We start from the raw sequence: 25,753 nt of genomic DNA, 5'->3' as shown, positions 1-25,753 counted from the left end.
GACTCCCAATGGGCCTCCCAGGTGTCTGTTCCAGTCTGCCTTTGGTACACTACCCTCACCCGCCGTGCTCCCCACAGGCCCCCCTCCCCCCACACTCCAGGTCTTTGCTTGTGCTCCTCCCTTCAGCTCTAGTCACCTTTGTCCTCAGTGTCCCCTGTCCAATGCTCCCCCTCAGCCATTTCTCCAAGGCCTCATTCAAATGTTGGCACCGCATGAAGCATTCCACCGATCCCTTTGGATGGACACGACATCACTCTCGAACCCCATGGCACTTGTTGGTACCTCTTTTTGGTTTCTTCTGTGCTTCCTTATGTTGCCGTTCTCACGTGGACCACGTGGCCCTTAATGTACTCTAAATCTTGTAAAAGAAGATCCAGAGGCTGATTAACCTTTCTCTCCCCCATCCTCCAGCGCATAGGCTTCCTGCTCCATAGAGTGAATAATACCGTCTTATATTCGTCCAGTGTACCTCTGTGAGGTACCTAAGACCTCTGTGAGGTCTTAGCTGAACCTTCTTTTTTTCTTCGTAATGATTTTACGGCCTGCTCTAGTAGAACCTTATTTGCGTTCAGATGGGATTTTGAAGCACGGCCATATGTGACTTCATTACACATTCTCTGCTGGCTGGGACTTGTTTAATGTGTACATTGCTGCATTTTCCTCACTTAGGGAAAGCTGGCACGATCTCTTCCTGCCAGACCTCTCAATGACAGACATGAAGAGACAAGGTTTTTCATTTGTTGCGTCCAATACTCCAGTAAAGGCTCTGTGAGAGCTTACAAGTTTGACCTTCCGTGTGCTCATCTCTAGCTTGCCTGTGGACAGGGACCCCGTGTTGAAATCCACAGCCCCCCCACTGTCTTTTAATGGCCTCGCAAGGACTCACAAAGAGGGTTTTGGTGTCCTTTGACAAGGCAAGCTGAAATACCATAAGCTCTCTGTTGCAGTATTTCTACCTGTACCAATGGATTCAGGAACTGCCAATATTTATCTTACAAATGGCTCAGGTTGGAGAGTCGGATTGTTTGCTTCTAGGCAGCTCAGCGAGATGATAAAATTTGAGCCATAATAGAAACAGTTGCGAAAAATCCTTCTCAGATAGGCTGTACTCTGCGGGTCTTGATTTAGAATAATGTTGATGATAACCCAAGAAATAAAATCTACATATTTCCCATGGATATCATGAAGGGGTGGAAGAGGGTAGATAAATACAGTTTAGTCTTCATTAGCTTGTCTCTCTTAATGATTCCTCATGGTTGCCAGTAAGCACTTATTGAAATAAGCTTTGCAGGAATAGCTTACCTTGAAAAACTTGCCTGCCTTTCCTATCCCCATCCACTCTACATGATAGAAGAAAGTTGAAGGCATTCACTTATTTTCTTGAGTACTTCAAAGGGAGGGAAATGGGAATCTGGAAACGATTACCTCTTGCTTTTGTAGTTACTCCTGCTGCTGAAAAGTCACAGCACTAGGATTCCAAAAGCACTTCCTCTTAGGATTTTGGGATAAAGTTCCTTTCACCTTTTTTGAATATGAATGTGTGAGATGTTAGAGTTGGTTTCGCTTAAAATAGTAAAGGCCATACGTCAGAAAAGGTTTTGAAGAAACTGGAAATTATCTTTAACAATTCTGTTTCTCTTGTCTATCCGCTTCATACTGAGGATGTGTAATATTTCCTCTGTTAGGCTCTCATTGTTGTTACTTTGCTGCCTGTCTGGTTCACGTTGCCCTTGAAGAATTTGAAAATTTTTTTTTTTTTTTTGCTATTTACTTATTTATTTATTTTTTCATTGACATATAATGTGTTATTTGTTTCAGGGGTACAGGCCTGTGACTCATCAGTCTTGCACAACTCACAGCACTCACCATAGCACATACCCTCCCCAATGTCCATCACCCAGCCACCCCACCCCACTCACCTCCCTCCCCTCCAGCAACTCTCAGTTTGTTTCCTGAGATTAAGAGTCTCTTATGGTTTGTCTCCCTCTCTGGTTTCATTTTCCCCTATGATCCTCTGTTTTGTTTCTCAAATTCCTCCTATCAGTGCGATCATATGGTAATTGTCTTTCTCTGATTGACTTATTTCATGTAGCATCTATACCCTTTAGTTAGGGAATTTGAAGCTGATTCTTCTTCCTACTAAGAGCAAGGGCAAAACCAATAGAAGGGGGTAATATCAACAATATCTGCAATTGAAAGCAGACCAGCCCAGCCCACCTTTGCCTTGACTCCGCAACAGAGAGACCAGAGGCATCTGGGGTCTGGCCCCTCATTGGCTAGCTCTTGTAACTTCTCTGAATCTCAGTTTTCTGTTTCAGTTCCTAGTCTCGTCAGTTCTATGATAGGAGAGGTAGTATCCACCTTAGGGTTCTGCTCTGAAGTGAGTTAGGAACAGCACCTAGCTCAGTGCATGGTACAAGAGACACGCGGTATATTATTCCTGCTTATACTCTGTCCCAACGTTATTGTTGAGCGATTGTTGCTGATGAATCAAAGTGACTGGGTCACAAAATAAATGAGAAATGCTTACATGATTTTAGCTGCTGTTTTGGATTCTTTGATTAATTAGGTATTTCGTATTATTCCCCTCCCTCCATTAGTTTGTTACACATTCTTTCATTTTTGTGGTTATTTTAGAGATTTGAGTATACATTGTTGACTTAGTAATGTGTCTACTGGTGGTCCTTTTATCGCTTCCAGGATCTTGCAAGAACTTAGAACATTGAAACTCCATTTATTCCACTCTTTCTCTCACTTTTTTTGTGCCATTGATGTCATATATTTTAATTATGCCTCTATTTTAAATTCCAGAAGGCATTAGTAATACTGAACTATGCAGTCAGTGTCCAGTAGATTCACCACAGAGTTATCCTTTAATCCCCCCCCCCCCCATTATCCTTTCTGTTGCTCTTTATGCCTCCTTACATTTCCATGATTCCATCTGGGATCATTTTCCTTCCATTTGAATAGCTCCCTTTAGTATTACTTTTTGGTATTTCTTTAGTACTTTTTTTTTTTTTTTTTTTTGACAGAAATCACAACTAGACAGAGAGGCAGGCAGAGAGTGAGGAGGAAGCAGACTCCATGCGGAGCAGAGAGCCGGATGCGGGGCTTGATCCCAGGACCCTGGGACCATGACCTGAGCCGAAGGCAGAGGCTTTAACCCACTGAGCCACCCAGGTGCCCCTCTTTAGTACTTTTAAAATTAATTCTCTTTCCCTTGTTCAGAGTTGGTTGAATGCATATTTATTTTGCTTGCCTTTTAAGGAATTTTTTTTTTCTGTGTAGAGTTGTAGGTTGGCAGTTCTGTTCTTTCATTACTTTAAAGATGTCATTCCATTGTCTTATGAGCAGAGTCTGTTAAAAAAAAATCACTTGTCAGTTGTGTTGTTTCTCCCTTCTCTGTCCTTATAGAGTTCCATGATGTTCCTAGGTGTGGTTTTCTCTATATATACCTGTATGTACCCTGTGTAGGGTACGTAGGACTTCTGGGATCTGTGGCATGATGTTTTTAGTCAGTTTAATATCTTGGTCATTATTTCTTCAAAAGTTTATTTTGCCTAATTCTACCACATTCTTTCTCCTGGAGGACTCTCTCACATTTGTATTTAACCTTTTTACTGTTTCTGTGTGTCTTGTATACTATTTTCTGTACTGTTCGTCCTTTTTTTTGCGCCCTGGACTTCAGTTGGAATAACTTGTACTGACTTTTTTCCTACTACATCTAATCTGCTCTCAAACCAATTTGAGCTCTTAATTTCAGAGACTCAATATATGTATGTTTCAGTTTGATTATTTCAAGAGATTTTAATTAAGGCGTGAAATCCTGTTATCTGTTTCTTTAGTAAATTAATCATAGTTATTTTAAAGTCCATACTGATAACACCAACATCTATTGTCTGGTGTTTTTTTTTCTCTCTTTTGTATTCAGCCATTTGGTCCTGTCATCTGCAATGTTGGTAAGTTTTGGTTGGATACTGAAAAACTGTGGAGACTCTGCATGATGTTCTCTTTTTCCTAAAAGATTTGCTTGTTTTTTGATGGTCTAATAGAATAAGAGATACTCACCATGATCCAATGAGAAATTAAGATGTTTTGAGCCTGGACTTCAGTGTTGATGAGAGCTAGTGTTTTCAGCTTTGCTCTCATTCCAAGGGCATGGCCTTCCAGGGTTGTAACCAAAAGCCTGGGGTGTTTACTATCATCTACCTTCCTTTGTAATGTCAGAATTCCAATTTTTGTCTCCTCAGTACTGGGAGATGGTTTAAAACTTTGCTTAACCTTTTAACCTTTTACTATTTACTTTCTTCTTAGCTTCTCGATCACTTACCCAATCCCAGTCGGTTCCCTCCCAGTGTAACTTTCATAATATCAGTTTGCCTTCAGGAGAAAGCAGTGCAGCATGTCAGGCTTGCTTCTCTGCTGTTGCCTTTTTCTATGGAGTCCTGGCTTCTCAAACTATGACTTTCTAAAGGGTCCTTAACTTTACTTGTCTTCTGGACCCCATGAGGTGTTGGAAGGCTCTGGAACTACACTTACTTCTCTGGCCTCCATCACTTAAAAATTGGCAAATGTTTCCAGAGAAAAAGCAGTGGGGCCCACCTTGGTGTTTTTCTGTGATCTTAGCACCTTGAGCCTGCATATCTTAATTACTCACAATGCATTCAATTAGCTGTTTCTTGTATTTTGTCCATCTTTTGTAGTTGTTTTCAGGGCTGGAGTTGATCTGATGCAAGCCACTCTATCATAGCAGAAGGCAAAAATCTCCTGGAAGAGGAAAGCTGAATTATTGATCTCTTGAAATTTATACCTACTTACCTCTCCTCCTTCCAAAAAAATATTTGAGGCAGTTTACAATGAAATACACATACACATGCAAGAACAACCTTAAAATAATGGTAAAAAAAAAAAAAAAAAGTGCAAGGGTAGCAGGGAAGACAGAGGAAGGTATAATACAGAAATAGAGAAAGGAAATTATTAGAAATTTAGACCATGTATGGTTTCCATAGTTGTCCATCATTTTTAGTACTAGTCTTGAAGCTAAGATACAAATGACTCATGAATTTTATTAAGTTGGAGAACAGGACTTGGAAGTTGGGATAGAAAAGGAGATAAAGTTAGCAGTAATGATTACATAGGTTTTTTTGGTTTAGTTTAGTTTTGTTTTGGGTTTTTTTGTTGTAGGCTTAGGGAAATTTTCTTTTAAAAAACAGGAGTTAGGAGACAATAGAAGATACTGAGACTTATTTATAAGGGTCTAATCAGGGCATTGGGATGTGGTGGTGCTGGGCCACTTAGGAATTGGGAGTGCTAATGCATTTGGCCTAGAAGCCTTTGTACCACTGCACAGATGTGATATTAGAGTGTCCTTACTTTGTCTTGAGTTTCAGAGGTACTCTGGGGCTATGCTAACTGGCATGAATGTAGGAGATACCCACATACTTCTTATTTTCTGGGGAAAGGATGTACAGTGGTCCTTCAATAGTTTTTTTTTTTTTTTCCTGGTACTGAAATTTTGAGGGCATTTTATCATATGGATTCTTGTATCCCTAATAGTACTTTTAAGGCTGATAAAGAAATGCTTTTCATGGAGCGCCTGGGAGGCTCAGTTGTTAAGTGTCTGCCTTCAGCTCAGGTCATGATCCCAGGGTCCTGGGATCAAGCCCTGCATCAGGCTCCCTGCTCAGCAAGAAGCCTCCTTCTCCCTCTCCCACCCTCCCTGCTTGTGTTGCCTCTCTCACTGTGGCTTTCTCTGTCAAATAAATAAATGAAATCTTTAAAAAAAAAATGCTTTTCATACGAAGGTTTCTTATATTGACCCCTAAAAACAAATGAAACCACAATTTAAAATTGTTACTTAAAAAAGACATATTTATGAAGAGCTCAATTAATACAGTTCGGTTACCTTTAAGAGTCTGGGGCTCCTAATTTGAAATACTGGTATGATTTGGAAAACCTGAGGAAAATTTCGTTCTTGTTCCCCTCAGTTATCAACTGTTACAAGAGGTTTTGACAAAAATTGGCAATGGGTGGCTATGCAGATACTCTTTTTGATTTGAAAAGAGCCATATGCTTTAATATTTTACAAGTTCTATTTACTTAAAAATATTATTAGCTGTTATTTAACAATATTAAGGGAAATCTGTGCTGAATACCAGACTGCTCATGGCAAGTTGAAATTCTGTTACCAAAATTTTAAATCTTGATTTGTATGGATGAGGAAACATCTCTGTTCTGCATGCAAGACACTGCTTGGGTTTATATCTTTTTAGATTAGAATTTGATCTTTCAAGCATCTGTTCCCACCTGCTTTACTTTTCCCAGTGGCACCATAACATAGTCAGTTTTGGAGGGATTTTTGCAGGTTGAGTTGGAACATGGAGGCAGGAGTGCCCACGGGATCCCAGGAGAGTTGTGGAAGGCTTCATAGAGGAGGTGGTGCTGGAGCAGTTTCTTGTGGGGCCATGAGGGGCATCTCAGGTGAAGGAGACACAGAAGCAGGGGCCGTGGGACACAAGAAAGCAGGGCATTTCCAGAATGTGAAGGGCCATTTGTTTTGTTGGAGGGTAAACTTTAGAGGGTGGGAGAATGGGAGGAGGTGAGGGCCAGACTGTGGGCCAGACTGTGAATTATCTTGTAGGTCTTTTATTCCATCATTAAGCAAATATTTACTGAACAACTGCTATGTACCAGGCCCTGTTCTAGGCACTGGCATTCAGCCATGAACAAAGCAAATCAAAAGCACTGCTCTTGTAGAACTCACATTCTAGTAAGGAGAGATGGACAATAATAGTAAAAGTACACAAATTTATTAGTGTATTAGTGAAACGGGATAAGACAATTTGGCCGTGCAAGAATGCATATGTGTGCACGCGTGTGTGTGTGCATGTGCACGCACAGGCATGCGTGTAGGAGGCTGACCCAGGAATAAAGATGGGGAGGGAGCCTGCAGGGGGAGTGTGCTCAGACTCAGGGAATGTATAAGGGCCCTGAGGGCGAAGTGGATCTGGTTTGTTCCAGAAATAGGGGGAAAGCATGGCTGGCTAGGTGAGAGAGGAGCAGGAAGTTCTGGAAACAGAGGGCTGGGTCCTGCCGGGCCTCTGTGGGCCTGGGCTTTTTCCTGAGGTGGGCAGTTATTGGCGAGTGTGCAGCAGGGTGATGACATAATGGAGCTTAAGTGTTTAAAATAGCGCACTGGCTGCCATGTTGGGAGTGGAGGGCGCCAGCAGGAGCCAGAGGCCGGTTGGGAGGCTGTAATCATTCAGGTGAGAGGGATGCTGGCTCGAACTGGGGTGATCGCGTGGGGGCTGCTGGGAAGATTGATTGTATCCTGGAGGTGATGAGGAGCCACTACAGACCTTGACCAGGGAACTGACATATGATTTGTGTGTTAAAAAGATGATTTGGGCAGCCATTTGGAGAAAGGATTACAGGGCTGAGACTAGGGGCTGGGTCAGGTTCCAAAGCTCAGATCACTAAGGAGAGAGAGAGACCCTAAAATGTCGTAGGCTCCCACCTCAGGGCGCTGTGAGCAGCTTGTTAACCGTGGTTGACTTCCTGGCAAGGGGACAGGAATCGACAAGATTTACACATTAGGGGATTCCTTTGTCAACCTTGCCAAGAAAGCAGAGTGCAGGGCTTGTGATCAGGTTATTCTGGTACAGTCTGCAAAGCAGATAGCTAGCTACAGCTCGTTCCTGCGCAGGGTTCTGTGAGGGTGCACAGTCTGGGGGTGGGGGTTACTGCTGTCTCCACTTCACAGATGAGGAACATGGGCCCCAAGGAGGTTAAGCGGCAGGCCACACTGTCTCTGAAGGGTCTCCCCCCACGACGGTTCCTTCTGAAAGGTCTCTCAGGGAGATGCAGGATTGTCTGCTCATGGCTAAAATTAAACGGAAAAAAGAAATCGCGTATTTCCTTTGTGAACTCTGGTGAGGTCGGCTTCAGGGCTGGATAGCTGTGTTATTTCAGGCCCTGGGTTGCCACTGACAGAAATTCACCAAAGGAATGTAAGTGGGCAGGAGAGAAGTTGCAAGAAACAGAAATGTGTGCTCCTGTGTGTGTGTGTGAGTGGAATGATAAAATGGTGTGGCTGGATCCAGTGGCTTGTGTGACGCTGTTGGGTCACTAGGTCATGTTCATTCCACCTCTCTGGTCCAGGTGCTGGCCTGGCTCTCTTCGCTCTAGATGGCCTTCTCACCTAGTCAGGAGGGCTGCCCAAGTGCAGCTTCAGAGCGAATCATCTCTCTCTCTTTTTTTAAATTGAAGTGTAATTGACAGAAAGTATCAGATTTGTTTCGGATGTGTACGGAGTGGCGATTCAACCTTTGTATTTATTGTAAAATGATCACCTCAATAAGTCTAGTTACCATCTGTTAACACACAGAGTTAATATAATACTATTGACTGTATTCCCCACATGTATATCCCCATGACATTTTTATTTTATAACTGGAAGTTTGTGCTTCTTGATCCCCTTCAGCCATTTCACCTCCCCCAAGTCCCCTCTGGGCAACCACCAGTCTGTTCTCTGTGTCTTGGAGTCTGGCTTTTGTTTGATTGCTTTGTTTTTTAGATTCCACGTGTAAGTGAAATCATATGGTATTTGTCTTTTTCTGCCTGATTTCTTTCATTTAGCAGGATACTATCCCTCAAGTTCAGGTAGATACCCAGAAGTGAAACTGCTGGATCATGGTAGTTCTCTGTTTAATTTTTTTGAGGGACCTCAGTACTGTTTCCCACAGTGGCTGCAGTAATTTACATTCCCACCAACAGTGCATGAAGGGTCCTTTTCTGCACGTCCTTGCCGACACTTATTTCTTCTCCTTTTGATAATACCCATTCTGACATATTTAAGGTGACATCTGATTGTGGTTTTGATTTGCATTTCCCTGATCATCAGGGATCTTGACTATCTATCTATATGATTTTCTTTAGAAGAATGTCTATGCAGATTTTGTACCCCCTTTTTTAAAATACTTTTTTAAAAATATTTTATTTATTTGACAGAGAGAAATCACAACTAGGCAGAGAGGCAGGCAGAGAGAGAGGAGGAAGCAGGCTCCCCATGGAGCAGAAAGCCCGACGCGGGGCTTGATCTCACGACCCCAGGATCATGACCTGAGCTGAAGGCAGAGGCTTTAACCCACTGAGCCACCCAGGCGCCCCTTTGTACCCCTTTTTAAATCAGATTGTTTGGGCTTTTTTTGTTATTGTATGAATCTTTTATATATTTTGGATATTAACTCCTTATTGGAAATATGATTTGCAAATATCTTCTCTTCAGTACGTTGCCTTTCCATATTGTTGGTGGTTATCTTTGTTGTGTAGGAGAATTTTATTTTGATGTAGTCCCATTTGTGTATTTTTGCTTCTGTTGCCCATGCCTTTGAAGTCAGATCCTTCAAAAAGCATCACCAAGACCAATGTTAAGAAGCTTACCACCTATGTTTTCTTCCAGGAGCTTGGTGGTTTAATGCTTACATAAATGGATGTTGAATTTTGTCAAATGCTTTATCTGCATATATTGGGATGATCATATGATTTTTATGTTTCATTTTATTAATATAGTATATCTTATTGATTGATTTGTGGGTGTTGAACTAGCCTTGCTCCCTGGAATAAATTCCACTTGACGGTGGTGATCCATTTAGTGTATTGCTGGTAGTATATAATGGTGTGTGTGTGTGTGAATGTGTGCGATCCATTTAATATATTGTTGAATTCAGTTGGCTAATGTTTTATTGAGGATTTTAGCATCTGTGTTCATTGGGATATTTGCCTGTAGTTTTCATTGTTTTTTATTGCAGTGGTGTCTGGTTTTGGTATCGGGGGAATGTTGGCCTCATGAAATGAATTTAGAAGGATTCCCTTCTCTCAGTTTTTTGGAAGAGTTTGTGAAGGATAGGTATTAAAGCTTCTTTGACCAGAGAGGCCATCTGGTATGGACTTTAATTTGTTAGGAAGTTTTTGATTACTGATTCAATCTCCTTACTAGTAATCAGTCTTTTCAAATTTTCTATTTCCACCTTATGACCCAGCAATTGCGCTACTGGGTATTTACCCTAAAGATACAAACATAGTGATCCGAAGGGGCACGTGTACCCGAATGTTTATAGCAGCAATGTCTACAATAGCCAAACTATGGAAAGAACCTAGATGTCCATCAACAGATGAATGGATAAAGAAGATGTGGTATATCTACACAATGGAATACTATGCAGCCATCAAAAGAAATGAAATCTTGTCATTTGCGACAACGTGGATGGAACTAGAGGGTATCATGCTTAGTGAAATAAGTCAGTTGGAGAAAGACAACTCTCATATGATCTCCCTGATATGAGGACGTGGAGATGCAACATGGGGGGTTAGGGGGATAGGAGAAGAATAAATGAAACAAGATGGAATTGGGAGGGAGACAAACCATAAATGACTCTTAATCTCACAAAACAAACTGGGGGTTGCTGGAGGGAGGTGGGGTTGGGAGAGGGGGAGGGGGTTATGGACATTGGGGAAGGTATGTGCTATGGTGAGTGCTGTGAAGTGTGTAAAACTGGTGATTCACAGACCTGTACCCCTGGGGATAAAAATACATTATATGTTTATAAAAAAAAAAAAAAGAAAAGAAAGGATGAATACCCAACTTTTGTTGCAACATGGACAGGACTGGAAGTGATTATGCTGAGTGAAATAAGTCAAGCAGAGAGAGTCAAGTATCATATGGTTTCACTTATTTGTGGAGCATAACAAATGACATGGAGGACATTGGGAGATGGAGAGGAGAAGGAAGTTGAGGGAAATTGGAAGGGGAGGCGAACCATAAGAGACTATGGACTCTGAAAAACAACCTGAGAGTTTTGAAGGGGCGGGGGTGGGAGGTTGGGGGAACCAGGTGGTGGGTAATAGGGAGGGCACGTATTGCATGGAGCACTGGGTGTTGTGCAAAAACAATGAATACTGTTATGCTGAAAAAAATAAATTAAAAAAAAAACTAAAAAATTTTTTTTTCTATTTCCTCCTGATTCAATCTTAGAAAATTGAATGTTTCTAGGACTTGATCCATTTCTTCTAGGTTGTCCAATTTGTTGGCATATATTTGCTCACAGTAGCCTCACTATCCTTTGTTCTATGGTATCAGATGTAACTTCTCTTTCATTTCTATTTATTTGGTTCCTCTTTTTTTCTTGGTGAGTCCAGCTGAAGACTTGTCAGCTTTGTTTATTAAAGAACTGTGTTTATCTTCTCAAAGTTCTTAGCTTCATTGATTTTTTTCCCCTTTTTAGTCTTTATTCCATTTATTTCCACTTACGATCTTTATTATTTCCTTCTATCTACTAACTTTGGACTTCTTTTGTTCTCCTTTTTCTAGTTGACTTAGGCATAGAGTTAGATTGCTTATTTGATATTTCTCCTATATCTTGAGGTAGGCCTGCATTGCTATGAATTTACCTCTTAGAACCACTTTGTCATATTCCGTCGATTTTGGTATACCATTTCTGTTCTTTTTTCTCTGGGTATTTTTTTTTTCTCTTTTGATATCTTTGTTGACCCAGTGATGTTCAGTAGCATGTTGTTTAATCTCCATGTATTTCTGGGGTTTTTTTTAGTTTTCTTTTCGTAATTAATTTCTAGTTTCATAGCATTGTGGTTGGGAAAGATGCTCGATATGATTTATTTCAGTCTTTCTGAATTTATTGAGATTAGGCCATTGCATGGCCTAACATGTGAGCTGTCCTGGAGAATATTCCATTTGCACAAGAGAAGAATGTGTATTTTACTGCTTTTGGGTGGAATGTTCTGTATATCTGTTAAGTCCAACTGGCCCAATAATGTGTTGTTTAAAGCTGATGTTCCTTACTGATTATCAGTCTAGGTGATCTATCTACTGATGTAAGTGGGGTGTTAGAGTCCTCTCCTCTGATTGTATTGCTGTCAGTTTCCCTCTTTACATCGGTTATTTGCGTTAAATATTTTGGTGCTCCTATGTTGATTGCATAAAAATATATAAATGTTACCTCTTCTTGTTTGTTTGAACCGTTTATCATTATGTGGTGGCCCTTTTTGTTTATTACAGTCGTTGTTTTATAGTTTGTTTTGTGTGATGTGAGTATAGCTATACCAGCTTTCTTTTCGTTTCCATTTGCATAGAATATCTTTTCCCATCTCTTTACCTTTAGTCTGTGTGTGCCCTAAAGTGGGTCTCTTGTAGGCAGTGTATAGATGAGACTTGTTTTTTAAAATTCACTCAACCAGTCTGTGTCTTTTGATTGGAGAATTTAGTCCATTTACATTTATATTTATAGAGAGGCATGTACTTCTTCCTATTTTGTTCATTGTTTTCTGGCTGTTTTTGTAGTTCCTCTCTTCTGTTTTTCTCTTCCCTTTTGGTATGATTTCTTTATTTAGTGTTATATTCCTTTCTCATTTTCTTTTGTGTACTTACTGTAAGTTTCTGCTTTGTAGTTACTGTGAGGTACGTATTTCCTGTCCTATGTATATAACAGTCTATTTGGATTGATAGCAACTTAATAGCAACTTAAATATGAACACATTTCAAAACTCTACATTTTTACTACCCCCAGGGCCCACATTTTGGTTTTGATGTCACATTTTACCTCTTTTTATTTTATGCATTTATTAACTAATTATCATAATTTTAATTTTACTACTTCTGTCTTTCAACTTTTGTGGTAGCTTTATAAGTGGTTAATCCACTACTTTTATTATACATTTACCCTTTCTAGTGAGATTTTTTTACTTTTGTATGTTTTGTTGTTAATTCATGACATATCTTTTCAGTTTAAAGAAGTCCCTTTAACATTTCATGTGAGGCTCGTTTATGTGATAAACTCCTTTAGCTTTTGCTTATCTTGGAAACTCTACTTCTCCTTCAGTTCTGAACAATAACCATGCCAGGGAAAATATTCTTGGGCGGACTTTTTTTTTTTTTTTTTAAAGATTTTATTTATTTATTTGACACACAGAGATCACAAGTAGGCAGAGAGACAGGCAGAGAGAGAGAGGAGGAAGCAGGCTTCCTGCTGAGCAGAGAGCCCGATGCGGGGCTCGATCCCAGGACCTGAGATCATGACCTGAGCCCAAGGCAGCGGCTTAACCCACTGAGCCACCCAGGCGTTGGGCGGAAGTTTTTTCACCATTTTGGATATGTCCCTCCACTCTCTTCTGGCCTGCAAAATTTCTGCTGAAAAATCTTCTGATAGCTTTATGAGGTTTCCCTTTTATGTGATAAGTTGCTTTTCTCTTACTGCTATTAAGGTTCTCTCTTTATCTTTAACTTTTGACATCTTAATTATAATATGTCTTGGTGTGGCTTTCTTTGGGTTTATTTTATTTGAAATTCTCTGGACTTTCTGGACCTGAATGTCTGTTTCTGTCTCCAGGTTAGGGAAGTTTTCAGCCATTATTTCTTGAAGTAAGTTTTCTGCCCCCTTTCCTGCCTCTCCTCCTTCTGGAACCCCTAAGATGTGAATGTTATTCCACTTGATAGTGTCCTATAGATCTCTTGTCTTCATTTAAAAAATTTATTTAGTTTTATTTTTTTCTTTTTGCCACTCTGTCTGGGTGATTTCCAGTGCTTTGTCTTCCAGTTCATTGATTCATTCTTCTGTGTCGTCCAGTCTGCTCTTAAGCCCATATAGTGTATATTTCAGTTCAGTTAATGTATTCTTCAGTTCTGTGACTTTTGCTTGGTTTCTTTTCTTTTCTTTTTTCTTATTTTTTAAGTAGGTTCCACACTGGGCCAACATGGGGCTTGAACTCATGACCCTGAGATCAAGACCTGAGCTGAGATTAAGAGTTCCATACTTAACCAACTTACCCAGGCACCTTGCTTGGTACTTTCTTAACTCTTACCTTTGTTGAACTTCTCACTGGGTTCATACATTCTTCTCCCAAGTTTGGCAAGCAGGTTTACTTTGAATACTTGATCAGGTAGATGACTATCTCCATATCATTAAGGTCTCTTTCCAAGGTTTTTTGGGGATGTGTGTGTGTGTGTATGTGTTTGGAACATATTTCTCTGTTTCTTTATTTTGCTTGACTTTCTGTTTGTTTCTGTGTATTAGGTGAAATGACTACCTCTCTCAGTCTTGAAGGAGTGGCTTTGTAGATAATGATCCTTCTTGTTCAACCTTGCCCCAGCTCTTGGTTGTCTCTGGAACGTTTGTGATTGTCTAAGTAGCCTGATTTATTCTTGATATGTCCCTGTTGTCGAGGGTGTGCCAAGACCTGTCAAGTGTTCCAAGGGGACAAATCTCATTTATCACCTAGTTTTAGGTTGATTAGAAGCCAGACTCTTAGGCAGCAGTTTTTAAAGTATGCAAATATATACAGTCCTGTGGGAATGCAGTTGTAGACCCTGCTGGCCTCCAGACCAGGAGATTTGCAGGTGTACTCTGGGCAACAGTTGAAAAAATTGGGACTCTAAAGGAGCATATAATCTCATCAGGCTGTAGTGAGGCTAGTGTGGTACATGGGGATGGTATCTCTTTGGGAGATACACAGGTAATTCCCAGGGAGTACCTTCATAGCCTCTAGATGTGTTGGAAACCAGAGGGTTGTCCCTCAGGTTGAAGCTTCTGGATAAGTTAATAGGCCTTTTTCATAGGAAGATGGTATGTGTGTTTCAGTCTGCCGTCTGTACAGTGCCCTGCAGGTGTTGGCCTGCTAAGAACTGTTTTTCTGATTCTTACAGTCCCTTGGAGCTCAAGAATGCCAGCCACCAGGGCCAGGGGCTGTGTGGTGTCTGCTGACTTTAGCAGGGCAACTGGACTTGTAGGGGTGGAGCACACTCACCAACCCCAGAAAGGCAGTGGGAAAATGCCCTCACTGTGCATGCCTATGGGGTTTAGCAGTGCAGCAGGAGCGGGCCCTGTCTGCATACCTGCTTTGGCCCAAGTTGGGGATGAGGGAATGCCATGACCATGAGTGCTCATCAGCCACAGCCAGGGGGTGAGAGGGTGTCATAACTGCCACCTCACTCATGGACTGGAGTAGCAAGGCTAGGGAGAGAATGCTGTGATTGTCCGTGCTCGCTTGCCCCTGCCAGGAAGCCAGGAATTGCTGCAACCTTCCAAGATATGCAGCCTCAGCAAGGCGGCAGGATGGTGCCATAACCATTCACCCCTGCCGGACCTGGTGAGGCAGTGGGAGGGTGTTTGACCTGGTCTGCACTAGCAGGGTAGGTGGAGAGCTACAGATGGTGTCCCCCAGCACCTCCAGCTCTGGAAAGAGCACAGACTGTCCCCTGCCCCTCCAGCAAATGCCCCCAGGCAGACCAGCAGATGAATCTCCTTTACATATAGTCCATGTGCTTTTGAAATTGGTGCTTTTTTGCTAGGTTCTGTGGAAAGTGAGACTGCAGGTGATCCCTTTAAAAGGAGGATCTCAGTTTCCTATGGCACTTGGGTTCCTTGGATGTCAACTCTGTTAGGTTTCTAAGCCAGATGTTTTTGGGAGCTCGTCTCTCTGATGTAGATCCCAAGGGCTGGAGGGCCTGACATGGGGCACTGTGACTCCTCACTCCTCCAGAAGTGTCTGTCCAGTGAGATCCTTCCCTCTGGTGGGTCACTGCGGTTGAGTGGGGGGGTGTTGGCAGGACCGTGTCCCTGCCTCTCCCATCCATCTCAGTGCAGTCCTTTTATCTTTTGTTGTAGGGAGCAGTTCATCTAGTTTTCAAATCTTTTTTCCAGAGGGAAATGATCCATATGTAGCTGTTGATTTCATGTGTCCTTGGCAGGGGAGTTCAGTACCTTCCTACACAACCATCTTGGACTCTTTTTTTGCAAATCATCTTTATAGTACCCTGATTCAGGAGGAATTGAAAATTTCTCAGTAGCTTCAGCAAAAATGAGCCCAGAGGATCCTGAGTGACCTGGTTTTAGCCATGTGCATCCCTGGGGCTGGGGCATCCAGGGTCAGCCCCAGCTGAGGAGCCGTTGAGGAACGCATATGCCGCATGTTTGTCAGAAGTAGTAGGTGTGAGGTCATGGGCATTTTCCTGTTGGTACTGAGCTCCCTTAGGAAGAAAGAAGCAGCATGTTTCAGCCCTACTCCGCAAGAATATTTGGGGTTGGTCCTGTTGTCTGCAGGAAGAGATGTGACCCCAGGCCTGAGTTGTCACTCTATTTTTAAGAAGAGTGCTTTCAGGTGCAGTATCTTTTGTTTTAAAGATTTTTTTATTTACTTATTTGACAGACAGCGATCACAAGTAGGCAGAGAGAGAAAGGGGGAAGCAGGCTCCCCGCTGAGCAGAGAGACCCAGGCGGGGCTCAATCCCATGACACTGAGTTCATGACCTGCGCTGAAGGCAGAGGGTTAACCCACTGAGCCATCCAGGCACCCCAAGTGTAGCATCTTTTCTTCGAACTGCCCCTGGCCAGGCTGGCCCATAGCCCCATGCTCAGAGCACATGCTGGCCTTATTACCCTTTCTCTCCTATGGATGCTTTCCCTTTTCAAGGGAAGTGATAACAGGTGGAGGAAACAAGAGATGGCTTTTAAAAAATGTTCACCTTCCTTTTTCTTTTCTACGCCAACCCAAATTTTGATAAATGTTTTCATCATATTCTGGTACACACACACCTTTGTGTACTTAAGATTTAATGAAAGAGTGTTTACTCCTTACTAAATGCGGTGGGCTCTAATATTTCCTTTTCTGTTTCATTGTATTAACACACACACACATGCTGGTCACAACGGCTATAAATTCATTTCACAACCACTAATTGGCAGCTCAGACTTTGAAAAAGAAATGAATTAAATCATTGAAAAACAAGCAACAATGGTATATTCGTTTGCTCGGGCTGTTGTAACAAAGACCCACTGACTGGATGTCCTCAGTGGCAGAAGCGTGCTCTCTGAGAGCTCCAAGGACGAGCAGTTCACTTGTCGGGGGGGGGGGGCGAGGGGGAGTCCGTTGCAGGCCTCCCTGCCAGCTCCTGGTCGTTTGTGAGCCGTCTTTGATGTTCCTTAGCTTTTAGAGACTTCACCCCCTTTCCTGCCTTCATCTTCACATGGTGTTCTCCCTGCATGCTTGTCTGTATGCAGGCTTCCCCCCTTTTAAGGATACCAGTCATTGGATTAGGGTCTCACCCTCTTCTCGTATAACCTGACCCAATGGTGTCTAATAACCACTGATAACATCTGCAGGGACCCCGTTCCCCAGTCAGGTCACATGTTGAGGTACTAGGGGCTAGGACTTCTCCATATGAGTTTTGTTTTGTTGGGGGAGCAGAACTCAACCCATAACAAATGATAAAAACACAAAATTGAAAAGACATAATAGAAGTTCCCAACTTACTGAGCTCTTACGACATGGCAGACTCTCAGCCAGGTATTTTATTTCATAAACTCAGTAAATCTTCCTTGCCCCATAGGATAGTTGAGGAAGCCAAAACTGAAGAGAGTTCAGTCTCCCACATTTAAACTTTGGTCTCCTTAAGGGTAAATCTGACATGGTAGTTGCTCTTGCAACTAAACTTTTTGGGCAAATGACTCAATTTTGTGTGTAATTTCTGTATAAAAGATAACTGATTACCTTAAAAAAATATAATCTCTTCATATCAGGAATGAGCGCTTCCTAGTCATTCTAACGACTTCATGCTTTCTTTTCCTCCCATTATAATTGTTAGCATAGTATTGATTTTGTTCAGTTTTTGTAAACAGTGAGTATTTTTCAAAATTCCTATAATTTTTGAGTGATTTTTTTTTTTTTTTGTTAAAGATTTCATTCGAGACAGAGAGAGCGAGCATGGGTGTGTTCAGGCAGTGGGAGGGGCAGAGAGAATCTCAAGCAGGCTCTGTGCTGTGTATAGAGTCAAGGCAGGGCTCCATTTTAGGACTCTGAGATTGTGACCTGAGCTAAAACCAAGAGTCAGATGCTCAACCAACTGAGCCACCCAGATGCCCCTTGAAAAATTTTTTAAAGATTTATTTATTTATTTTTAGGAGTGCCTGGGTGGCTCAGTTGGTTAAACATCTGCCTTCAGCTCAGGTCACGATCCCAGAGTCCTGGGATTGAGCCCACGTTGGGCTTCCTGGTCAGTGTGGAGTCTGCCTCTCCCTCTGCTCCTCCCTCCTGTTTGTGCTCCCCTCTGTCTCTTTCAGATTAAAAAAAAAATTTTTTTAAGATCATATTTATTTATTTGACAGAGAGGGAGAGATCACAAGTAGGCAGAGAGGCAGGCAGAGAGAGAGAGGGGGAAGCAGGCTCCTCTCTGAGCAGAGAGCCCAGTGTGGGGCTCAAGCAGGCTCCCCGGTGTGGGGCTCAATCCCAGAACCCTGGGATCATGACCTGAGCTGAAGGCAGAGGCTTTAACCCACTGAGCCACCCAGGTGCCCCATCTTTCAGATAAATTTTTTTTAAATCTTAAAAAAAAAATTTTTTTTTAAAATTGACTTATCTTGAGAGAGAGGGAGAGAGAGCACACAGGCGCAGGAAAGAGGCATAGGAAGAGGAAGAGATAAAACTCAAGCTGACTCCACGCTGAGTGCAGAGCCTGATATCAGTTGGATCTCAGAACCCTGAGACCATAATCTGAGCTGAACTCCAGAGTCAGATGCTCAACGGACTGAGCCACCCAGGCTCCCTGAGTGATACTTCTTTTGACATAGCTTATGCCTGATGTTAATATTGAAGACATTAATTTAGAGAAACTTAGTGAATGTACCCTTATTCCAGTACAAGGAATATGTGTGGAATGTGGGTGTTCTATTTTGTGTTATGTTACTCAAATACAAAATAAAAGAAATTTTTGACTTAAGAAAGTAAAACCAACTTGAGTCTCCTGGATTTCAGAACCCATGCTTTCCCTTGTTTTTCTTCGTGCTGTACCTCTTCATAGAACATTACACAGGAGCCAGACAAGCTCATTTGGTCCAAATTGAAATGCTATGCACAGGTAATAAATGTACTACAAAATCTCACCGAAGTTCATGGCAAAGATGACCCCTTAAAGGACGCACAGGTGAGGGTCCCTAGGGCCCTATCAGAGGCCTGGGAAGTATGTGCTCTTGGGGCAGGGAGTGCCAGTAAACTCCTGGCTTTGTCCCCTGAACTCATCATCCCCCCGCAAGCTGCCGCATTCCTAACAACGCCCAGCAACCAGCCAGACAAGGCACTGTCTCCCTTTGTGCTTCCCTATCCTCATTCTGAATTTAGATCAGGGTGAAGAGTAGAGAGAAGGAAATGAGCCAGAAAATAGAAAATTAATACTTGGTGGAGTCGTCATATTTTAATATTAATTTATAGGCAATGTCAGATAACCAGAGTTAAATCTTTTTATCAGCGGGCTGCTCTAGGGTTTAAAAATTGGCATCCATCATTGTAAATCAGGTCTCAGGAGCCCTGAGGAATGGTCTCTAGGGATGAGGGTTGATCTAGGGTGGGCAGAAATGTAAATACTTGATTAGCTGTGTCCTTTTCTTTCACACCAACCCTAAAATACTCCTACATCACACTGAGTGACAATGGTATGTTAAATAGTAACGGGAGGGAAGAAGCTGTTCAAGTTCACGGTTAGCCTACTTTTAATACTTGTCTTCTTCCCTGTCAATCCTAGGAAACGGTTGTGTGAGAGGCACTCATTTCAGGGTCGTATTCCTGGCTCACAGTTGGGGTTTACCCTCTTTCTGCTGAGCCCCAGACAGCGCACCCTTTTTTCCCCAGCTGGCCAGATGTCCCTTTTTTTTTGGCCACGAGCCTGTGAGCAGGAACACCTGCAGGTTTGACACATTGGTAGCAGGATGACCTTCCATGACTCAGGTCCCACCTCTTATCTCTTGTCATTGCAGCTCTTTGCCAAGGACGCGTGGTGAGAGTCCCCACAGGGAGCCTGGTGCGGGTGGTGGGCACTGAGCTGGTCATTCCCTGCAACGTCAGTGACTATGACGGCCCCAGCGAGCAGAACTTTGACTGGAGCTTCTCATCTTCGGGGAGCAGCTTTGTGGAGCTTGCCAGCACCTGGGAGGCGGGCTTTGCAGCCCAGCTGTACCGTGAACGCCTGCAGCGGGGCGAGATCGTCCTGAGGAGGACTGCCAACGATGCCGTGGAGCTCCACATCAAGAACGTCCAGACCTCAGACGAGGGCCACTACAAATGTTCCACCCCCAGCACAGACGCCACCGTGCAGGGCAACTATGAGGATACGGTGCAGGTCAAAGGTACATCCTCATGGAGGGGTCATCACATCAGGGGCCAGACTTTTCTCGGCCACTCTGCTTTGTCAAGAAACTTACTAATCCTCTGGGTCTCTGCCCCCTCCTCTGTCCAGTGGGCAGAAGTGTCTTCCTTGATTGAAAGGAGAGGATAGGCCAGGTCCCCTCTGAGGGCCCTTTCTCTTCCCTGTGATTCTGAACCAACCATGGCTGGCATGGTGGCGGAGCCCAGCTCTAGCTAGGATGCCTGCACTCAGTCTGATGATTGGTTCTATCGCTTGTCAGCAAGTGGCCGCGGGCATGTTACGTGCCTCAGCTTCCTCCTCTGTGAAACAGGGCTTCCCTTTTAAAGGTTATGAGGACAAGGGGAGTTAGCTTGTGTCAGGCCTCAGAGCAGTTCCACAGTAAGCATTCGTAAGGTTTGCACTCAGAAGGTAATGGTCATGACGATGTTTACTTTTACGGGGATATCAGATGCTTTGAAGCTCATGTCTGTCTTTGTGCTCTTCACAAAGGGCAGTTTGTTCTGGAATTTGTGGGGGGTTATATGTAGAGAAAGAAAGATGTCGTCACTGCTAGCTTATGATGGAACCCTACTAGCCTATTGGCCTGATTCTGCAGAGAATCACGCCTTATATATATGGAAGGTTTAGGGTTTTGTGGGTTTTTTTGTTTTTTGTTTTTTGTTTTCCATTTTCTAAGTCCTATTAGATTTATTCCCACATTCAGTTCTCTAACCCAATGAAGAAGATCAGGCAGACTATTTCCCTGATTTATAAATGAGAAAATGAAAGAGCATAGGTTAATTACTTGGCCAAAAATCATATAGCTAATTGGTAAATGAGCAAGAACAAAGTAATTTGAGGTCAATAAAATAGAAGCCTGATTGTTGTTGTTATTACTTAATTATGCATTTCTTTGTATCCTGCCTTATTCCAAAAAGCATTTATATCAGAATAGGGAGTGTAGGTAAAGATCGGGACAGTAGAAGATGTACATGATGATCTAAAAAGAAGGGGCTCATCGCCACACACATGAAGAAGTGCCCAGCGTCACTCAGCATCAGGGAAATACAAATCAAAACCTCAATGAGATACCACCTCACACCAGTCAGAATGGATAAAATTAACAAGTCAGGAAATAACAGATGTTGGTAAGGAACCCTCCTACGCTGTTGGTGGGAATGCAAGCTGGTGCAGCCACACTGCAAAACAGTAGGGAGGCTACTCAAAAATTTGAAAATAGAGCTACCCTATGACCCAGCAATCGCCCTACTGGGTATTTACCCAAAGATACAAATGTAGTGATCCGAAGGGGCATGTGCACCCAAATGTTTATAGCAGCAATGTGCACAATAGCCAAACTATGGGAAGAGCCCAGATGTCCATCAACAGATGAATGGGTAAAGAAGAGGTGGTATAGATATACAATGGAATACTATGCAGCCACCAAAAGAAATGAAGTCTTGCTATTTGCAACCATGTGACTAGAACTAGAGGGTATTATGGTAAGCGAATTAAGTGAATCAGAGAAAGACAATTATCATATGATCTTAGTGACAGGAAGAATTTGAGAAACAAGACAGAGGATTATAGGGGAAGGGAGGGAAAAATGAAACAAGATGAAACCAGAGAGGGAGACAAACCATAAGAGACTCTTAATCTCAGGAAACAAACTGAGGTTGCTGGAGTGGAGGGGGGTGGGGAGGATAAGGTGGCTGAGTAGTGGACATTGGGGAGGTATGTGCTATGGTGAACACTGAATTTTGTAAGACTGATGATTCACAGACCTGAACCTCTGAAACAAATAATATATTATATATTAAGAAAAAAAATGAAAAAAATAAAAAGAAGGGGATGATCCTGGTGTTTATCCCCCTCTGTAATGATGTACAGAGCCCTGGCATGTCTTAGGGGCTGTTCCCTCCATCCAACTCAGGAGGGAATAAAACAGCCATATCCATTATGTAGGTATCAAAACATCAAATCTACCTCTTCTTTGTAGGAAATCCTAAAGATGTCTTTTTTTTTTTTTTTTAAGATTTTATATATTTATTCGACAGCGAGAGACAAAGTGAGAGAGGAAACACAAGCAGGAAGAGTGGGAGAGGGAGAAGCAGGCTTCCTGCTGAGCAGGGAGCCGGATGCTGGGCTCCATACCAGGATTCTGGGACCATGATCTGAGTAGAAGGCAGACACTTAACCCACTGAGCCACCCAGCCGCCCCCTAAAGATGTCTTTTAGAAAAAGGTCCCGCAAGACATTCCTGCATTGCAGTTAAATAATGTGTTGCTTTCAGTTAACAGACCCATGATGTACCTCCATTAGGTTAGGTGCACACTTACCTCCCCTGTAATTCTCATCTTGAGGACTAGGGGGCAGCTGGAGAATTCGCGTGACCGTGTCCCCCAGTGTCTTCTTGTTTCTTCTCCAGTCTTTGGAAGGAAGGAGCAAGGAGAGGCTTTTCTTGGGTGAGGAAAGCAGATAGATGGCCATGAATGAGACTGGCTGGCTGCCCAGGTGGGGCCTCTGGTGGGGTCCGGGGTCTGTCTGGCCTTCAGCTTTGTGGGTCTTGAAACTGTTCAGCCATGTGCTGACAGATATCTGGCCACGAGAACCGAGTCCTGTTAACTGGACTCCCAGACTGATGGATATACTAGAAGGTCATTATATTCATTTTGCTGTAGAGATGGGTCTTTGGGATAGCTCTTTCTGAGGACTGAGCAGTTTTTTTCCTCAAGGACACTGAATTAGTTTCCAAGTGTGGAATTTCGAGAAAAATGAAAGACGTCATGAATAGTAGCGTTGGAGGGTTCTTTTATCCAGTTTTGTAGACAAGCCTCAGAGATTGTCCACGGCCCTTCATAGAGGCCTTTTCTCTGATTATTTTGATTATCACTTCCCTTACCAATTAGCACTCACCAATACTTTCCGGCTTTCTGGCCCTCTCATTCTAGACTTCGTAAAGAGCTCACCCTTTCCCAAATGGCCCTAATAGGGTACATCGATAGCTGAGGGTTTGACCAGTTTCTTTTCTGCCTATACATTGCACTCTCCCTCGTTGTTTGTAAGCATTTCCCAGTCCTCGGGGCACAGGCAGCTCATGCCAGCTTCTGCCCTCCTTGGATCATGCTGCTTTAACTGGTATTAGATTCTGGAGCCTGGTACCCTAACAGGAATTTTACCCCTATTGCTGAGCACCAATCACCTTGGCTTAACATTCCTTCAACTCTGTCACCTCCCTGAGATGGGTCCAGTTGTCATCCCTTTTTAGAGATGAGGAAACTGAGGCTTAGAGGAGTGAAGTAACTTGCTCAGGGGTGGCAGAAACCCGTCCCTAAGGCACAGCTCCCGAAAGAGAGGGAGTGTTCTCCACTCAGTTCTAGACTGGGGGGGTGGGGGTGGGAGTGGGGGGTGGTCTTTAGTGCCTCTTCTTTTTTCTTTTTTTTCTTTTTCTTGTTTCTCCCCCCACTCCTTTCCTTTTTTCTTTTCCGGGTCAGAAAGTCAGTTGGGATTACACATGAATTAAAATGGGAGAGCGTTCCCACGTGGGCATTAGAACAGGGCAAGGGCACCGTGCCACACAACCCCCCGCGGAGAGCCCCCTCCCAGAAGGGGAGGGGGTCGGCGGGAGGGGGCGTGGCGTGGCAGGCTGACGGCTGTGCTTCCTCCCGCAGTGCTGGCCGATGCCCTGCACGTGGCCGCCGCCCCGTCGCCCGCCCCCGGCCTGAGCCTGCGCCTGGGTGAGCCTTTCGAGCTGCGCTGCGCGGCCTCCACGGCGTCGCCGCTGCACACGCACCTGGCGCTGCTGTGGGAGCTGCAGCGCGGCGCGGCCCGGCGGAGCGTGCTGGCCCTGACCCATGAGGGCCGCTTCCGCCCGGGGCCCGGCTACGAGCAGCGCTATCGCGCAGGTGACGTGCGCCTGGACACCGTGGGCGCTGACGGCTACCGCTTGTCAGTGGCCCGCGCCCTGGCCTCGGACCAGGGCTCCTACCGGTGCGTGGTCAGCGAGTGGATCGCAGAGCAGGGCAGCTGGCAAGAGATTCAAGAGAAAGCCGTGGAAGTGGCCACTGTGCTGATCCAGCCCACAGGTGAGCTTCTGGAACGTGTCTGGCTTACACTCTGGCCTCTTTTCCGGCCGGGCCGGGGTCAAGAACCAGGCGGGAGCCCGGCCCTCTGCTGACAGGGTTGTTGGTGCTGGCCGCGTGAGGCCTCCCGTCAAGGGCCTGGGCGAGAGGGGTCGTGGTGAGTTTGAGGAAGGTGTATGCGTTTCGTGCCGGGTGCCTGTGGCTTTGCTTTACAGCGGCTTCTCTGGATTCGTACTCTGGACGCTGCAGGTTGCGTAAAATACTAAGACCACAAGATGAAGTCCCTTCAAGTGCCAGAATGAGGTCTGACCTGGTGTTCAGGGGACTTTGGGGCCGAGCTGCCCCCACTCTGCTCTCTTTATTTTGTTTTGGTTTTATCTTATTTGGGTGTTTCCCGAATTTCTGGCTTCGCTTTTTTGCACAACTGTTAGAGTGCATCTGGCTCACCACCTGCCCTCTGGTCTACTGTAGATCCTCTAGCTGTGTGCTCCCAGCTAGGTGAGACTTCTCTAGGCCTGGGCCTCTTCTCGTGCTGTGTATGACACATTCCCCAGGAGTGTGCCTCCAGCCCTGGGGTCTCCCTGCGAGAAGTTCTCTGTCCTCTCACCTGGAACCAGCCTTTGTTTTTGAAAAAAACATATAACGTACTTTCCTACTCCTCCTAGAAAGTAAGAAAATACAAGATACATTTTTAAAAACCCATCAAAAGTAAGCTATTACTGATTCAGTGTCCAATAAGCATTGGTAAAGAACCTACCGGATAATCAGTTCTGTCTGGGCCCTGGGGTCAGAGGTGCTTGAGGAACGTTCCCGGGCCCCGTAGAGCCTTGGGTTTTGGCAGAAACAGTGTAAAGAGACTATCTCAGGATGAGGTCACTGCTGTCGATGGATGGCTATCCTGGGTTCTCTGGGAGGCTAACATCATCAGATCTGTCGCTGCTGCCTCCTGCTTTGCAAACTGGGAGGACCTTGGGCAGACTCATTTCCTGAGTGTAAATATGCATGTGTGGCTGCTCGGATGGGAAGGAAAGCAGGAGACAGTCCTCACGGGGAGTATTTTTCCCCTGTAGGCTGCATGGTCCCAGGCACTTTACGCTGCTTTAATATCACTGCACAGGAGTTGGGTTTGGTAAAAAAGCAGGACTAAGGTTCCTTAGCGACTGTGGCCATCAGTGAGGTGGGAGGTGCTCTTGCCGAGGAAAGGAGCTACCCATGTTGGTCAGTCTTCCAGTGGCTGCAGAAATCACTTTCTTTCTTTTCTTTTTCTTTTTCTTTTTTTTTTTTTTAAAAGATTTCATTTATTTGACAGAGAGAAATCACAAGCAGGCAGAGAGGCAGGCGGGGCGGGGGAGTGGCAGAGGGAGAAGCAGGCTCCCCTCTGAGCAGAGAATCCAATGCGGGGCTCCATCCCAGGACCCTGAGATCATGACCTGAGCTGAAGGCAGAGGCTTAACCCATTGAGCCACCCAGGCTCCCTGAAATCACTTTCTAA

The 25,753-nt window shown here is 44.0% G+C and overlaps 1 protein-coding gene across 1 annotated transcript in view; it reads left to right on the top strand.

Annotated features, from left to right (window-relative positions):
- The window catches only part of PTGFRN (prostaglandin F2 receptor inhibitor), an 81,347-nt gene that overhangs the window by 19,156 nt on the left and 36,438 nt on the right, over positions 1-25,753 (top strand). Inside the window, exons 2-3 of the mRNA XM_046021209.1 lie at positions 19,812-20,180; positions 23,851-24,264. Coding sequence (XP_045877165.1) covers positions 19,812-20,180; positions 23,851-24,264 — 783 coding nt within the window. The remainder of the gene's footprint in view (positions 1-19,811; positions 20,181-23,850; positions 24,265-25,753) is intronic.

Source organism: Meles meles, chromosome 1, assembly GCF_922984935.1.
Source record: "Meles meles chromosome 1, mMelMel3.1 paternal haplotype, whole genome shotgun sequence".
In the NCBI taxonomy this organism is placed as follows: Eukaryota; Metazoa; Chordata; class Mammalia; order Carnivora; family Mustelidae; genus Meles; species Meles meles.
The sequence above is the reverse complement of the archived record's forward strand: the minus strand, read 5'-3'. Positions and strand labels throughout refer to the sequence as shown.